Raw genomic sequence first — 19,031 nt, forward strand, 5'->3', positions numbered from 1 at the left:
TTAAGGTCAGTTTTAGGAAAGCATGTTTCACTGAACTGCTCTTTTAACTGTGACATACCCAGGATGACTCTCACTTCTGCCTGGAGTGCCTGAAGGTGAGAAGGGTTTCTTTATGGCCTGGGAGTACTTAAGAAGGGGGGTGTGGGGAGAATCAGGAAGAACCAAGGACTATTCTTGAGCATGGAGATATCAGTGCAGCACCCAAGTGGCAACAAATCTCTTAATTCAAAAACTCATAGTTGTCTGGATATAAATATCCCGTATGCCATTAAAATTAATTAAAAGCTCTCTAAAAATTGCACTGAATGGGTTCGAGACAACCTGCCCACCAGACATGAACAGTTAACTTTTAATGTACTATATTAATCAGTTGGTGTTATTATTTTCTTGGAAAGTTTCAGTCTAGATAGAAATATGGGATGTTCATAGCCATGTACTTTACAGAGATCATTTGCAGTGTCACATGTCACCAAATTACATTTTCAGAAATACATATTAGTTTTCTAACCAACATTGCTTAGTTTGCACTTTTAAAATACCTGCTCCAAATGTCTTTTCAAAGCTTGTGTTAAATACATTCGCCACAAGAAATGTTACCTCCTTCATGAATTAATTTCAATCAGCGTCAATGATGAAGCCACTTCAAACTTCTGACTAATGGCACCTAAATTTACTCTTGGGAAAACACTCCAAATATGCCCCGGTGACAGAATTGCTCACATATGGCCACTAGTAGACAGGAAGATAGAGGAAAACTACTTTAATTAAGACAGATCTCTTCTAATAAGGAACAGCAGTTCCTCACACCTGCTAGTGGAAGCAGAAACCCGTGGAGATAAAGAAACACACGCTCGACACATTTACACTAAGGCCAAAATATACCAGTGATTCAAAAAGCCTTAATAAAAAAGGTCCTTATGCACTGCTGAAACAGGATGAGAAGATCCAGTGACAAGAGTTAAACCTCTAAGTGCCAAGATCTCTAGATCTGCCACAGTAAGAAAACCAGAAGAGGAATATAACCCATATGATGACAAGTGAGGAAACAAACAAAACACACCACATGGCTTGCATGCCACAGAAATAATCACCTAACATCAGATTTATCAAGAAGAGATTAAGAACTAGAAATCCTGTAAAAAAAATTGGATTGGCTTTGGCCTGGTTTTCTTATATGAAATAACAACTGCAGCACCAGCTCACAGTAAAGATCTGTACATGCATTTCTCCGAGTACAGAAGCAATTACCAGTTGTTAGCAACCATCAAAACCCAGTGGTATTCCAGACAAATACTACAAACACTTGCACATGACTCAAGCCGTGTTCTAAACTTCAAGTGTCACAAAAATCTATCCAGTCAAATCGTCTACAAATTAATCAAGAAATTACAATTTAGGACTTAACAGCAATGAAAACATTGCCTTTTAAAGTTCTAGGCAAGGAGAATAGCTAGATGAAGTATGCATCAGGAAAGAAATACCAGAATATTGCAACTTATAACTGGCTAAAGGTTAGCTAAAGAAGGTGACAAGTCAGAGGCACTAACAAGCTCTGTTAGGTGAGATACTGAAGCCCTTTGACAATGGCAGTGTTTTATGTTCTCACAGGGCCAAACAACAGATGGCAACTAAGATGGGCTCCCGCTACCTCATGAAGACAGGCTGAGATAACGTGGCTTGCTTGGGCTAGTAAAGAGGTGGCTAAGGGATGATCTAAAAAACATCTATAACTTCCCTTCAAATAATTGAAAAAATAAGAAAGCAAAATTCTTCTTGGTAGAGCCATACAGGGGGCAATAGCCACAAATTAGTAAACTGAGTCTAGATAGTAGGAAAAGAATTTCCTCCAGGAGTCCAGCCACATCTGACTTGATCCAGTGTTGGTAAGATCTGCTTCAAGCAGAGGACTGTTTTCACCAACACTTCTCAAAGCCCATAAATCCAACAGAGCACAGAAGCATGTCCTAGCCAAGAAAAACAGCAGAAACAGAGCACCACAAAGCTTGTGTAAGTCATCAGGGGCTTAGAGTCCACTTCTCAGATACAGGCCAGAGACATCCCAGGATGTTGACAGGGCTCCAGCTCCTGGCCCAGAAATACACTGGTCTCCTGCCTGTCCCATGTCTTTGTCTGCTAGCTCCATGGAGATATTTCAGGTCATCACCAATAGAGTACAGCACTGAAGACTTCTATGTTTAAGTAACTATATCTCTTCACCAGTTAGAACTGGTTAAGTGTCACATCACATCCACTGACTTCCCTGTTGGCCATTTCAATAGAGAATAGATCCAGAGAATTGTTTAGAGCAATGTGGGGTCATCAAACACTGACTGCAGATTCAATCCACACACACACAAAAAAAAAAAATTGGAAGACTTGACATCAAAAGTATAAAAAACCTCCATGTTTTGATACCTGATTCTTTGATACAGACTACTTATCAAGAGTCACACAAGCCATCCTGGGTGGGCATATGGGTGTGATCAAATAATTTGGTGTTCAATTTTGCCCCTCTTTCCCCTCACAAAACATCAGTTTCCTGCTAATAGGATACAGAGTGCTCACAATCCTCTATTATTTCCTAGCTAAAATCAATTTCTTTTTGAAGCAGATACTCTACTTTTTCCAAACAAGTTCTGCATTCAGAGTTTTTTATTGTTCTTTACTAGGCAGTAGTGAAATTCTTGAGTCCACTCAGAGTCCTGACTCAAAGCCCTCTAAACATCATTTTAAAAATTAATAAAAGATATCCACAAACAGACTTTGGATCAAGCATAAGTATTTCACTTCCAAGAAGCTCTTAGGTATATTTGTCAGGGAGCCAATTTTAAGCACAGTTTAATCTCCTGCTTAGAAGAGAATTTGAAAAGGTATAAATGGGAGTTAGATTCCCCACTTCGCCTTTGTGGATTTTGAAGAGAGGGAAAAAAAAATAATCAAATCTCTGCCATGTACTATGCATTTAAAAACTAACAGACCTTTGGGTTTTCCTCCCTCTGAGAATCACAAGTTTTGCCTTTGCTGTCACTTAGCCAGGTTTCACACAAAGCTGAGATAATTTGGAACCCAATTCAGCAAAACACAAACTTTCAGCTAAGAATACGTCTTTAAGGCATTTTTTAGATTAAGGCTTAAACAGGTCTTTTTCATCAAGCAGGTAATTTTAAAAAGCTTAATACTAGGTCCAGGTCTGGCTGCTTATGGAATTAACAGGCAAGTTGTATGTACCATCACATATTGCTGTCTCTCAGTCTCAGTGCTGAATTTTGTTTTTTTTTTTTATTAACTTGTAAATGCTTACTTAGCTCAAGCAACCATAAGCCATTGCCTATTAACTGCTAATGATAAATCACATTGAAGGGTTTGCAGGGAGCAAATGCAGAAAGAGAGCAACTTTGCACATAGTTGTTTATGCCTTTATTCAAAATTACAAATACCAGTGAGATGGCCTCCTACTTTTCTCTCTTCCCATCCCCTACTCCTATAGCCTGATCATATAACATCATTTCTGTAGCACTACATGATCTGAAATCGCTCTCTTATCTATGAGTTAAAGAAACAGCTTTTCTTGGTAAAAATATCTTTTTGCAAATTACTCTGGATATGACGTACAGTCCATCTGAATTAAATTCATTCATAAGATATGGAAATCCACTGAAGATGTGAACATTGGCTGGTAGGGGAATACATCATGCAGTGCAATGAAAGAAAGATTATTGATAGCCTAAAAAGGGCACAGAAAGCTTTACTGAGGGAGAGTACATGGAACTGAGATGGCCAATCCTTCTATGTTTCTTCTCCACTAGGAGGTTGAGGTGATGAATCCAATTATCAAAAACCTCTTTCCCAGAAATAGAATATGAGTGCTCTGGTTCAGAGGGAACAGGACAAAGCATGCTCAGGAAGTATTTATGGAGCCACGTATTTTATTTGTAGCAGTACTCCCCTTGAGCAGCGACTCCCATTTCTCCAAGAACCCCTGGTTCAGCACCCTTGGGTCTACCAGAAAGATTCTGAGTGGAATGAAACCAATGTTGTTCTTGATCCAAAACCAGATAAAGTGCTCCCCAGAAGGGGATTCAATTAAACTCACTTCTGAACAATGAATCCAGAAAGAACACACTTCTGCCAACTTGGAGCAACTCACAAGAAATATTTTGCCTTTTTCCAGTAGCAGCCTTTTGCTCTACCCTTAACAGGATGGGGCAGAGTCCTTAGAGCAATGCCCCACAGACCCAGCAATATCAGCAAAAAACACTCCTACAGCATCTTAGTCCTGCTCCAGTCCGGCCTCCTGCACCCAGGCCAATGACAAAGACAAGCAGCCTCAGAGCCTTTTCTACCCAGGAGCTGCCTTTAGGTTACATCTCAATACCCATGTCTTACAGGTGCACTTTCCTTCTCTTCCTCACCAAGTTCAACCCCCAAACACAGCAGCTAGGAGAAGCACACAGGTGGCTTACTTGCTAATGGGGCTCCAGATAGCACACAGGCCCAGAATCAGCTCCTATAGAGGAGACTTTAAAAAAAAAAAAATGCTTAAGGATCATTTTAGCCCTAGAACCAAGGAGAAGGAAGTCTGCTGGAATAGCCTGTATTTGATAGCACAGAAACATTGAAGATCCTACGTGCAGTGAGAGGCTTCCTCCTGCCATCTTGCAAGGGCTCCTTGCAAGGCATGGCACTCTTCAGTTCCTCCTGAAGTCTGTTTCAGCAGTTGGTGCTCACTATTCCCCCATTCCCAACCCCACGCTTCTTGAGAAATAAATGGAACATTTGCAATTTTTCCAACATTCTATAATGTATCTACATTGGTTCCAGCCAGATGTTCTCTCGCCCCCAAAAAGTTCTTTTCATCTTTGTTAAAAAGTAACATTTCTTACACAAAACACACTTTCACATGGATTGAGAAGAGGAAATAAAGCATCAGGAGAAAAGAACAACACTGTTTATTGTCAGACGCATCTTAAGATCATGAGTTAGGAAAGGAACATGCTTCTCCATTTACATGGACTGGATGTACAGAAAGATGTGAATTATAAGGACACAGGTGACTACCAGAAAAGTCAGAATTTCAAGCCAACTTTCTAGCTAGGATAAACCAGTGTGGCCCCACTGACTTCAACAAAGATAAGCTTGGTGCTACTGAAACAGTTGCTTCATGGAGAAAGGATTATGGTCCAAAGCGTAAAGACAGAAGGGAGCTGCCAGTGAAAGTCTTGGGGAAAAAAATGGAAAGGCTACTGCCCAGTGGATATGGACTGGTGCCGCTGCCCTGGCTTCACTCAGCAGAGCGCTACATGATTTGGCCTATAGGTTACACAGAGTGATGAAGAAAAGAACAGTCTCACCGCCCTATTACTTCAAATAGCTAGCGTTAAAAAAAGTTATGCCCTACACTGCTTAGTAGCCGGTTCCCAGAACCGCAGCTCTTAGAGTTGTACATTTTATGCATGTGAGGGGGTGGCTACAGCAGGCACAGCGAACATAAGCAGAGTTGTTGCTTGCAGAGTTGAGTTCACACTTTCCTCTCCACGCTGCATGTACCTGCATGTACTGAAAGGAAATGGCCCTTTTCACCAATGGCTTCCTTCTACTTCCCTACTAGCTTTGTCTATTTCCCTAACATGTTACAGAGGTTTTGCAGCTGTTCCAAGGAGGTGGCAGTGAAGAGAGTTTGCAGCTGAGAACCTCACAGAGAGAAAACAACAGTAATAGACCATGCTATTATTTTCTTTTCCCAAGGGAAAATGTAGCCAGGGCCCTCTCCTTTTGGAGGGTGCATAGCCCTCCAAGGTAGCTCTCCTGTACCTAAACTTGTGTGAATTGAGCTTCAGTGAGCAGCTCAGCCCCATTGCTGCAGTTAATGCTTTTCCTGGCTTTCTTCTGGGACTCTGCTCTTCTCTGGGTCTCTGTTTCAATTCCCAGGAGAACTGGACCTGCTGCCCTACAGGCTGAGCCCTAGCCAGCAAACAGCTCTAGTTGTGCCACGCAGACTCCTGCTCTGGGGTGGAAGGACCTCCAGCAGCCAAGATGCCTGGGGGCTGAGCCAAGTCCGGACAACTTGAGCTCCAAGGTGGGGCTTGCTTTCTACCCATACCCCCCTACCCCCTCGCCGATGCAGCACTGCTAGGAGAGGGGGCAAGGGGAGGGCTGCAGCTTTGCCAAGTGCCCGGGTCTGTTATTCTTCCGCCGCCCCCGCGCGCAGCTTTCCCTCGGCCAGGGGCAAGACCGCTGCTAGGCTGGCCCCCAGGAGGGCCAGGGTCCGTGGGAAGAGTAGGACACAGGCTGGGCAGAGAAGCGGAGCACGCCTGCAGCAGGGGCCGCTCCGCAAAGGGAAGGCGGGAGCGCCGGCTGCCCGGGAGCAGCAGCCGGGGCCCCGGGGGTGGGGGCTTCTCCCTGAGCCCTGACGTAAAATCTGAGCGGGACTGCCCGCTCCGGCTTCTTAAGGAGCGCGGCGGCGGCGGCGGGCGCGGAGAGCCCTTCCCGGCCCGGCCCGCCCTGCACGCCGGAGCGCCGAGGTAAGGGCTGCGGGCGGTGGCGGGGCGGGAGGGGAGCGGGGTCCCGCGGCAGGGTGGCGGCGCTGCCCGGCCACTCGGGGTGAAGCCGCGCGGGACTCGCGGAGGAGGTCCCCACGGCAGACGCTTCGCAAGTAGCGCTCGCCGCCGAGGCGGGCACCCGCCCCTGCTCCGCGGGACCGGCTTCGGCGTCTTTAAGGTCTAACGGATAGCTCCAACCAAGTAAAGTGGTGGTAACGAGTGAGCTAATCAACTTTCTAATTATTGTAATTATAAGTCACTATTCATGACGGGGAGTGGAATGGGGGCATAAACTGCGGGGAGAAGGGGGCGGGGGTGAGGAGTCAGAGCCAGAAGGCACAAACAGCACACACAAACATTGATTTATGAACAGAAGGACCTAAAGATTGGAGGGCGAGGGGGAAACTGCATGGTAGCACTCGCCACAAGCACAGGTAAGACATTAATGAAAACTGACATTTCCTGACCATCCCCTTAGCTCTCAGCCATCTGGGGGGAAAAAAAGAAAAAAACAAAAAACCCCCAACACCCCCCCCTCCCCCCCCCAACAACACACAAAACAAACAAACCTGAACCTTGTAGAAGACCCACAGCAAAATGATGCCCGAGTTTGACCAGACCATAAGGACTAGTGGTCTTGGCTACTGACCCTGACCGTTGCCATTCACACCATACCTTAAAAAGGCACCCACCCTCCTATTTAATGCCCTGCCAGCACCCTGCCCAGGGCAGTCCCTTTGCTCACACCTCTGACAAATACAGAACCCTTGTCCTTGTCTTGCCCACATTTGTAACTTGGAAAGTTTCCAAAGGGGCTGGGGGACAGAGAAAGCAAAGCAACCAGTTCAGTTGTTAACCAGTGCAAACCAGATGGCCCCTGTCCAAGTGACTGAACCATCCTTAAAAGCCAATTTTAGTATTACTTCTTTGTTTGAGCTATCTGTTGCTGGGCTTTTTTTTTTCCTCCCCATGGTTATATCTGAGATTGCCAAGTTGTTTTGAAAACTAGAAGCTTGATAAAGTTAATTATGACCCTTGAAAAAGTCTCGGTAAACAGGTCTGTGCATATTGCATAGGATATATGCACAGGTGTCTGCTGCCCAGTGGAAAGGCTCCGATGCACAAACAAGTAGGGGTGAAGTAGTGACTCATAGGATGTCTTTGGTTTTGCTTCTGAGAAAGCAATCAAAGCCTGCCTTGTGTAGTAGGCTACAGAAGAATTATGCTTCTGGAGATCTTGGGAGCAGCATGAGGACAACCCCATTACTACCACCACTATCATAAGTGACATCCCATCCCAAGAGCAGTGTGGGAAGAGTGTGCTGTCTCTCTTCTATTCATTAAATGCAAGGTTCAGATCCAAGCCAATTCTCCTCATGAGAGCCCAACTCAGATTAAAAAGTGACTGTAAGCAGTTGGAGAGTAAACTCTGAACACCTCCAAAATGTTCCCAGAACCTGGCCAGGTAGCCAGACAGGTGACTAGGTAAGGATATCACTACCAGGACTGAAATCTCCAATGAGTCCTTTAGTTCTACAATGCAGTATGTTCCACAAAGCAGCCTACCCTTCCCTGGTCTTGCACACTGGCTGTGGTTGGTCTATCTTTCACACACAATCTGTCTGCACACACTCATCCTGCCTTCGACACTTTTCTTCACATAGCAGAGAAACATTACTTGATGATCACTCATGGAAGAGGCTTTCTACACAAAAAGCCAGTTGATTATTAAGTTAAGCTCATTAAGAGCGGTAGCTTCCCCACCCAACACCCTCCAACAATCAAACTGAAAACATAAAAGCATGAATACTCAACAGATCAGCACACACATTAAACAGAATTGTTTGTCCTAAAAGCTGATCTCTGATGCTGCCGATTTCCGTAAATGGGATGTTCTCCATATGCTGTGAGCTACAATAAAAACAACCACCAAACCTGTTACACATTAGACATATGGATCAGAACTGTAATATTAGAAATACTAGAAGCATGTTAGAAAATGCACAGTAAAAGCATGTACTGGAAATTAAATCTGATGGAGGCAGCTGGGCCTTTCTGTCCCCAAAAGGTTATCAGTCTCAGGATTTCTCCCAGTATAGCTGCTACTTATCAATTTCACAATTTTAACATAACAGAAAATTGTTACAGTGATCTGCAATAAGCAACTGTACTTTTATATATGTATATATCTAAGCACAGGAAAGACATGGACCTGATGGAGCAGGTCCAGAGGCGAACCACAAAAATGCTCAGAGGGATGGAACACCTCTGCTTTGAGGACAGGCTGAGAGAGTTGGGGTTGTTCAGCCTGGAGAAGAGAAGGCTTTGGGGACACCTATTTGCAGACTTCCAGTACTTAGAGGGGACTTACAAGAAAGATGGGGACAGACTTTTTAGCAGGGCCTGTTGTGATAGGGCAAGAGGTAACAGTTTTAAACTAAAAGAGGGCAGATTTATACTACATATAAGGAAGAATTTTTTTTTTTTTTTTTTGGCGAGGTTGGCACAACACTGGCAGAGGTTGCCCAGAGAGGTGGTAGATGCCCCATCCCTGGAAACATTCAAGGTCAGGTTGGATGGGGCTCTGAGCAACCTGGTCTAGTTGAAGATGTCCCTGCTAACTGCAAGGGGGTTGGACTAGATGACCTTTAAAGGTGCCTTCCAACCCAAATTATTCTATGATTCTATATGCACATATACTTCTCGTACAATACAGCTGGTATGCTGTAGCTTTGCTAGACCCTCTTTTCAGAGCTGTTCTGCATTTTAGCAGGTAAAACTTCTGTTCAATGGATGATTTTGCAACCTACCATTAATACATTAGAACACACTTTCAACAAACAGTTTTCCACCTGCTGTCCATGGATCCCTATGAGTCTGCAGACTATTTTAAAGGGCTCAAACTTTTGAGGAAAGCAAGACTGCCTAAAGGCTTAAATTATCTGTAAAAAGGAATGGATTTTTAGTGAAAAAGGTTAAGGACCTGTAAATCAAGAAAGGCCAAAAACTTTCAATATGCAGAAGTTCCAGATAAGAAAGTTCATCATATGGATTTGAAGATGATTAACAAATTTTAACCACATGCTTCTGCTGCACAGAGCAATGCAACTCCACTAGTATTTATATTCATACATGCAAAAAAGCATACACGTATCTTTAAAGAGCAGAGAAACAATTATCAACAGTTGAACTGCCTTCTATATAACATAAGGTACCAGGGCTTTGTTCCTGCCTCTAACAGTGAGATGTTTTTCAGCTTCTTTTGGTTTTGCTACATTTCAGTGACACAATGGACCTTGGGAGCAGAGGAAGAATCCTCTGCAACATGAGACTCACCTGCTCTCTGCTAATCATGGGAGCATTGTGTGCGACACCTTTCCTCTGCCATAGCCAAATTGATCCACTAGCTCTTGGGCGAGCAGACCCCCAGTGTTGGGAATCCTCCTCAGCTGTCTTACTGGAGATGAGGAAGCCTCGCATTTCTGATTCTGTCAGTGGCTTTTGGGACTTCATGATCTTCCTGAAATCATCAGAGAACTTGAAACATGGAGCTCTCTTCTGGGACCTGGCTCAGCTCTTCTGGGATATCTATGTGGACTGCGTGCTCTCCAGAACCCATGGCCTAGGGAGAAGGCAGCTAGCAGAAGCTGACCAGAAGATTGCTACTCTACATTCTCAGTTCACAGGGAGAAAGCAAGGTTACTACTCATTTAATACATATCTCATGGGCAATAACTGAAGAAAGATGAGATACAAGCTTATTGTGTTATGTGGTAATAGTACAGAAACAGAGGACAGTGCTGCACAATTGCCCCCAACTCTCCCCAGTCCCCTTACGGAGCTATGTTTATGTTCAAAGTGATCTCAGTAAAAAATCGACCTCCAAATAACCTGAACTCTAATGACAGCTTTTAAGTTTCAGTTTGGTGGGGAAGGGCAGGCAGCAAAAAGTGAAACATAGGAGGATTCAAATAAAGAAGGCAGCCCAGCAACTGAACATACAAATATATTCTTCCACACTAGCATTTTTAACCACTATTGTGTCATGGATAGGCTAATTCCGAATTCCTCATTCCAAAAGGTGTGTCACCCCAGGAATGCACTGGTGATGCTGGGGAGAGCAGTAGTCTATCAGCAGAAGAATAAGGATATGTGTACTTGCCATCTAGTAGTCAACCACTAGATACTTCCTATTTCCATAGGTAACTGCCCAGCACACAATGGAAACAGATCCAGGACTCTAATGCGTGCAGGCTTTCAGACACAGCTACAACTTCAAGGAGGAAGACACTAAATGCTGCAATTCCTAATCTCCAGGTTCCCAGCCCCAGAGCAGAATCCCCAGGCTTAAAGTTTCTTTGTATGTGGTAAGGTGAGAGCTTGCACGTCACAGCAGGATCTGCTAAAGGCAGCATGTCACTTAACCTCCCCATTCCCAGCAGAAAAGCACAGCATAGCCTTTACTAAAGCTCAGTACCTTCCAAGGCATCAGTTCTGATCCTGCTACCAACAGGTGCATCCATCCCTTGAGAACGTCCACCTTTAGAAAGGAGCAGGTGCTATAATTCGATGGAGGGGTAGAAGTGCTGCTGCCATCACCAACAGTGTAATGCACTGGTCCCACAGGGAGAAGGCAAAACTGCCTTTCCACTTGAACGGATTCAGACCCTTATCTCCACTTCCTAGGTCAGTGTCTTAGTTATCAAGATGTTTGGGGAGAACTTGCATGGAATAATGAAGAATCTCTCTAGGCAGGTACCCATTACAGTGTCTCTAAAAAAGGGACTTGAACTCAGGGTTCTTCTATCCCAGGGTCAGTCCAGCTCTTGCCCACAAGCCTTAAAAATGTTTTTCTGTATTGAAAGATAGGATTTGAGATAGGAATGATTGAGAGGTCCTTGCCCTCATTACCTACAGCGAATATCCTAGTCATTAAGCTAGGACATAGGAGTTGTGTTTGAATCAATCCGCTCAGACTGAAGAGCCCCTCACACACACAGGGCCAGTTTCTAAACTCTGAGCCAAACAACCACTATCTTATCCTGCTCTGCAAAGAATCTGAGCTATAACATAGCTCTGAGAAGTTCTTTACTGTCTTGAGATACACTGATGGCAGGCAGTACAGAACTCCCTTCCAGTTCCCAAGTGGCCTTAGACATCACAAAGGCAACAAGTTGCTCAGTCCTGACCAGACAGACACACTTTTTGGTGCAAACAGAATGCAGCTTTAGACAACATGAGGCAGTAGTACAATCAAAAACTGAGATTACCACCAGGCAAAAGCACCAGATGAATTTTTGTTTTCAGGATTGCAGCTTTGAATATCACTGTCTAAATTCCCCCTTAGCCTTTTGTTTACATCTGGCCCTTCATCTCTATATCACATTGTGATTTACCTAAACAAAAAGCTTTTGTTCCAGTCAAGATTAACAGTCTGATGTATTTTGAAGAATCAAATTATGGGGTTTGTGATTAATACTGACTTTTGTTTACTCCTATACAGGGAGATTTTAAGCATTACTAAGTATTCACACTTCAAGACAAGCAAGGATTCCTCCCCTTTTCTATTCTTTTACCTCTTTGTTTTGTGAATTGTAATCAGTTAATCTGGTTTCTCTGTACAATTGATTAACATCAGTCATTAACAGGCAGCTTATAGCAGTGACAGCCCAAATTTTATTTTTTGGAGGAGCTATCTAATCTCTCACCCAAGTATGTCTGTTTCTTAAAGCCAGCTGTTTTAATCTGTTCAACCCTTGACACTTCTGGCTTGTTTTGTCAGTGAAAGCAGGAATCAGTTGTTAATACTTGCAGATAGAAATCACATCCTAGCAAGTGATGGGGAATAGAATTACCGCTTCTTACGTGCGAAGAGATGTATAAGCCTGTTTGCTTAGCCCAAAAAGCAGCACTAACAGCATCTGAATGACCTTGTGTACTTCACGTCTACATGGGCAGGTATGAATAGCTTTCAGTAGGCTTGTTCTAGAAGTCAAACAATAAAGCAAGATTTTTTTTTTTGCTTTATACTGTTACTTTTGCAACTGTTGATAACATCTTTATTGCACCATGCTGAAGTTTTTAATCTTATACCTCTTAAATATGCATAATTTCAATTTGGTTTTTTTTGTTTTTAAATTGCAAACAGGATCGTAAATCAGGAGCAATCTGTAAGCTGCATTCACTGTAGTTCCTTAAATATATCACTGAATTGGAAAAGCAAGACAGAGATCTGGACTTGGCACAGACATGCTGATGTTAAGGTGTTATTATTCTAGTATTGTATTTCAGAATCAAAGGATAAATCTCATAAGGTCATTGTGAAAATTGAGTATCAGGAACTGAGCTTTTCTAGGAAAAACAAACAGAAAAGCCCTCCAAGCCAAAAAAAACACCTAGTGAAGACCTTGGTAAAAACTTCTCAGTAGTACTGAACAGACCTTCTTTGCCACATTTAATAAGCACTTCCACAGTTCCCCATACTTTGCCCTCCTGGGAAACGAATCTGTCTAAGTGTACACCAATACAGTGGTAGAAGTATCCCAGGTCCAGAGCTAGGGGTTCAAACACTGTTTTCTGAACCGATCTAGTCCTGCCAGGCTCCTGACTGTAGTTACTAACAGGTCTAAAGATACTCTTCAACTTGACACAATCCATGAAAAACACAACTCATATATAGCTGTTCTGATTTTGTTATCTGACAAACTGCCTCCCTCCAGCTAACATCCTACTTAATCCAACTTCCCTAGATATCCTGCAGAGAAGCATTAGTCAGCTTTAAACTGAGACAAGTAGGGAGGGTCCTTTACAGTTACTGGCCAAGGTATCTTTAGTAATCCATCTCTCTCCCCTAACAAAACCCAGACACTATGAAAAAGCAGGTTTCATAAAAACATTTCCAATATATTACAACACTGGAGCTAGATACATTATAGTTGTAGCAACTCTTGATGAGCCAAAATAAGACTTAAGAACCCCAAGAAAAAAAAGCTTTTGTACTCACCACAAATCTTCCTGAAGAACAGCTGTACAAGGAGACCCTCCTTAAGAAGCCACATAGAAGAATACAAACACAAAAACCTCTCTATCTCTTTTTCTGCCTCTTCTCCTCACCCAGCAACCCCCTTCTATCTTGCCACTCAGAGTGGCCACAGCTGTGTGCACACCCCTCACAGGTGCAGGTAATTGAGCTCAGATCAGCCATTGCACCTGGCCCAAGACAGACACAACTTGCTGCCCTAACTCTGATGAGCTGCAGGGTGCCAGGGAAGAGAATGGGCAAAGGCTGTTGTATCATGCATTTGAGGTCTGGTAAATAAACAGATATTTTTTCAGAAGACAAATGTGTCTAAAAGAAATAAGGCCAATCTGCCAGCTTTCGGAGATCATTGCAAAGAAAATGCCCCATAGTTCCTCATGAAAATAACAAATATGCTACTAAACAGTGTGAGAGATCTCATCCACTGTGCAAGGAGGTTGACGACATGCTGGTGAGTCAGTAAGACTGTGAGCAGACTCAAGTGCTTTGGCTCCATTAATTACAACTGGAAGAGTTTTATAGGAAGACTGAAGGAAAAGGTCCATACTGGGGGAAAAGATCAAAGTAACTTGTCACTGAAAGGCAACTTGCAAATGGAGGGATATGGCTACTGCCAAAACAAGAGGTTTGGGAGCAATGCTGATAAAATGGGGACCAGTAGCAGCTAAAGACAGGAAACATGGATGTGAGAAACTGAGTATTCAGCTGCTCTTTGCTCTTTGGAATTTAATTACTTATATGTATTTTCATGTCACTTTTCAGGGATGTTTCCTCATATTCAGAGGTCACCAGTTCTGAAGAAGAAAGACTCGTTTGAAGATTTAATAAGTATCCACATGCATAAGAGTAGATCTACATTTCTTGGAAGAATCATTGGAGAGCTAGGGAAAAAGAGGGAGTGACACGTTTAGTCCAAGATCTTGATTTGTAGATATTTTTTAACTCCTTCTCTTTAATTTTTGCATTTTATTCCTCATTGATGTTAATTTACATGATGGAAGAAGGCCTACAACTATGAGCACTGTAGAGCTGATTAAATTGGACTTGTAGGTTTTTTAAATTACTTATTAATTCAGCCTCCTTAATAAACTGCATGATTTATAAGCAGTTGCCTACTTTAATCTGTGTGTATGTCAGGCTTTTTCTAATGCACGTGACCTATTCAAACTATTGTCTTTTGGGTGGCAAAGCAGGAAACAACTGATACTTCAATACAACATAGACAAGCAGAGCAGGAAGTTGCCAAAGACCTCCACTGGCTCCAAGACAGGATTATAGTCAAGATGGCGATGCATACGCACCCATATATTGTATTATTGTCTGCATAGCTGTACACTTGTACAAAGCAATCACCGCTGAAAGACATCATCGTACTAAAGAAAAGTAGTACCTACTTTTATATTAAAAATATCTTCAAAAATTTTTTCAGTTTTCCAGCAAAAGGGTTAATAAGTTTTACCAGTTCCTCTGTTTGCTTTCATGTGATATTTTTACAGTAATTTCCCAAAATCTTTAGTTATAAAAAAGCCACTTAAATTGTTACACATTCTCACTTAAAGTGTTTAATCAAAAGTATTCTCATACATAACTTGAGTTTGCTTCTTTTTTAGTTTGCAAGTTCTTTTAGACAAATCGGTTTCCTCTGTTATTGATAACTCTAGTAGGCTATTTGATAATAAACTAATGCAATTTAACTTTGAGACGGTAACATTTGATGCTTTGATGAAATTAAATATTTCCATTGCCTGGCTGTCTGAATGCAACTACAAAATTGAGCTTTCCTGGGTAACTAGATTTGTTGCTCATTCAAAGTTTCCTTACTTGAGCATGTGGCAATATTTGGCTGCTTTTTTAATTTTCAAATGCCCAAAGAAAAACTCATTTGCTGGGTGCTCATCAACTTGCAGAAATAGGTTCAAGTAGCGAAATGTGTAAATAAAATCTTAAAATAGTTACTGGGACTGAACAAAATAGAGCTTAAACATAGTCCCATTGGGTGAAATCCTGATCTTATGGAAGCAGACAAAAATCTTTAAGAGGGCTAGCAGATTCAATGGCACTGAAGTTGTGCTTAAAGTTGAGCATGCAACAAACCATTTAAATGTTCAAGAAAGGAGGGAACACTAATGCAGGAAAAGCACAGGAACAACACAGCTTAACGTACTCAGCAACAGCCCCCCAGCTGCTTCTGCCTGCCGCCACAGCCAACAGGAGTGCTCTGCTACCATGTGGGAGGGAGACAAGAGCACTGTTACAACAGATCTGCTCGCTCCTGTACTACTGTTGTTAACTATCTAAATTATATTAATATATCTAAAAGCCCCATTGTGTACAGCTTTGTAGTAATTTAAAAGACACAGTCTTCACCCACAGTCCCTGCAGCTATTAAGATCAGCAGCTGACAAAGAGCGTGTTAAGGGCTGGATGCCTCAGCCAAGTAGGATTGGTATTGTAGTAGACCAGATGTTGCCAGTTCCCATATACTCTCAAGCTCTAGAAAATGTAAAACCAGACAGATTATTTGAACAGGTACTGTTTATCTTAAGTGCTCTTCCACAGGGCCCGTTGGGAAGAGGCTACTGTTTCCATTTTATGTGTGTCCCATCTGTAACAACAGGATCCTCTGGGAAAGGGCTGCTGGCAGCTTTCTTCATCCCTTCAGATAGCAACAAAAATGGTGAAATATCACTACGAGCCAAGCTGATGTTTAGCTTAAACAAATTTGTAATACTTCACATCAGCAAGCTTCCTAATTAACAGGCTGTAGCATCATTTGTCCTTTGAGGAAATGGGCAGGAAAGCATTAGTATGTGGAGGAAAGACCGAGAAAACAGATGAATCTCTAGCATAGGTCACACTATGGAGAACATTTGGAAATTGCTGATGTAAAGGAGACTATCTGTGTTATTAATAGTGCTGAAATAAAAAGGGGATGCAATTAATTAAACCTGCAAGTGATAGAGTTCCTAAAGGAACTCCTACCCCACACAATTTCTTATCTCTGAAGGTCTCAGAGCTCAGTTCTATTTTATAACTTAGGTCTTGCTTGCTTTTATCCAGGTCTCAACAATTTGGCATGAAAACACAATCAGATGATGCCAATGTTTGCTATTGATTCACTCACTATAAACTGGGGCCTTCTAGGGTGGCTATGTTAAGAAAAAGCAAGTGCTGTATGAGATGCAAGCATATTTGCTGTACCGGAATAATTCAAATTGTCCGTATGGTTAAGGACAGGATATTGCCTTGTACCACCCTCCCCTGTGAACTTCATGGTAGATCTTGGGGTAAGCTAGGATTGTTTTTGCAGATATTCTTCCTGCCTTACTGTTTCTCAGTCTAAGTGTGTCAGAAGAAGAAAGGGATGAACATGTCTGACTGAGGTTGCTTCACTATCAGCTGAACTGAGTAGCAACAAAATAAAGGCCTTGGGATTTTGTCCCTTTCATCTTAGAGGGACCTTGGCAGCTAAACAATTGCTTATTAGCATGGGAAAACACTTCCTTGAGTCTTTATGCGCTGCCATGAAGTAAGAGTTCATGGTGGTTCAGGAATATCTGTTTGTAAGAATTTGTGCTCCAGACCTGTTCCAAATACCAAACTGGTATTTGTCAGCTGTCCAACCAATTTTAATTCAGATGCACTCACTCTGAAGGAGATTTAAAGCCTCATCAAAGGCTGATAGATATCTTCACATAATCAACAGTTGAGTTCCTTGGACTGTTGTTTGTATCTCTTGGCATTGGCATATTGCAAAAGCTACTAAGCTTCTATCTCACACTATATTCTGTTTATGTGACAATATGGGTGTATCCACTTTCTAGTGACTTCATCACTATTTGTTCTCTGGGGTCCTCCTCCATCAATTAGTTTCATTACTTTTCATCCTTCCTTTGCTAGAGACAAACTGCTTGCTGGCTTCCAGCTGCATACCATTATTTGTTGCTGTAATTCTTCAGTGTTTCTAGTATATGTAATTAAGGCCTCCTGTGACCAAAACTAGCAGAAAGAACCAGTAATGTTCATTCCTATCACTACCACAGTGTAAAGTCTTTCAAGAAGGTGACTGAGGTGCTACCAACAGAAAACAAGATTTCTCGCCATGTTAATGATTCAGACAGTCCCTTTATCTTGGTGATTATAATTTGAGAGGAGGGGTTAAGGGAATCTTAGCAGTTAATTAGTAGATAAGGTTTGAAATCTTGTTAGCTATTGCGTAAAGTAACTAAAGCAGGAAATATGTAGTTCCTTACAAAGACAGTTCCTGATAAACTGACAGGAGTGAGAAGACTTGTGGCCCCTTACAAGGACGGTCCCTGATAAGAACCAGGAGAGTGCCTCAAGAACCGGCTGAAACTGACCTTGTGGTTTGGACGAAAACCAAAGAACAACTGAGTCTGCGTAAGAGCAAGGGATTACTAGTGGTGACGAAGAGGAGCCACCGGCCTTCATCCTCACGACCCTCAGCGACCACCACCAGAAGGCACTGCGCAAGCGCAGATGGGAGGAGTTCATGGAAATAACGTCTTGGAACTCATTTCAATACGAAGCGAGGACAGGTCATGCATATGTATAGGCATATTGCGAAACTTTATGTATATGCAACACTTTGCTGTATATATTTGCAGTAAGTGCCACGTTGGAGTGCGCACGGTTTTTGGTGGGACTACCCGCCCCGTGCTGCCCAGCGCTGAATAAACATACCTACTTTACAATCTTATAGATTGTGGAGTCTGTTTTCCGCACGTCAAATTCATTTTGAAAGATCCAAGACCAGGAAAATCTATGTGGAAAATTAAGTGTTCTGCTGAGCAGCTTTTCTTAAGCACTACACTTTTCACTGGCCTTTTCAATCACATCAGCCTAAACCCTGTTTGATTATACATGAAACAAAGCTTCAGGCTATGTAATTTACCTGACCTCTCTCTGAAAGCTTCAAAAAAATATTTTTGCTTTCACCAAAACCAAATTTTATCACATAAATATAGTAGGAGTACTTTCTCTCTTGGAAAGCTGGTATAGTTCCAGTGATTCAACTAAAATCCTTAAAAATATGCAAGTTTTATTGAACCATAACTGGTTTTGAGCCCCCATGCACATACTTATTCACTATTTCTTATGTACCTCCTGCAGAACAGTGAAGGTAAGCGGCTGAATCTATAATTTTTCTCTCTGAAGCGGTACTGAATAATTTCTATTTCTCAGATCTTTAAAATACTTCTGTGCATTATCAGAAAAAAAATGTTTTCCTTGTTGCTTCATCAACAAGACATACAGCACAATTCCAAGGAAGTAACTTGACCATGGCACATCAACAGCTAAAGAGAAATGGGCAATTTTTTGCACTGCTGAGGAATCACATTTGGTAAATTTGCCATTGGATTGTTAACTGGCAACGTGAACTAAAGAAGTACAACACCTGATAATAACATGTAAATCATTAACATGCCATA

At 42.3% G+C, this 19,031-nt stretch overlaps 1 protein-coding gene across 1 annotated transcript; it reads left to right on the forward strand.

The window, feature by feature from the left end:
- Nucleotides 1-9,828: 9,828 nt before the first annotated feature.
- FAM237A (family with sequence similarity 237 member A) lies at nucleotides 9,829-14,480 on the forward strand (the record flags this gene model as incomplete). Its single annotated transcript, XM_082001565.1, has 2 exons — nucleotides 9,829-10,237; nucleotides 14,341-14,480. 2 exons carry the CDS (start codon nucleotides 9,829-9,831, stop codon nucleotides 14,478-14,480), a joined length of 549 nt encoding a protein of 182 aa, XP_081857691.1.
- Nucleotides 14,481-19,031: the final 4,551 nt, after the last annotated feature.

Source organism: Phaethon aethereus (assembly GCF_964289735.1).
Source record: "Phaethon aethereus genome assembly, chromosome: 6".
Taxonomy (NCBI): Eukaryota; Metazoa; Chordata; class Aves; order Phaethontiformes; family Phaethontidae; genus Phaethon; species Phaethon aethereus.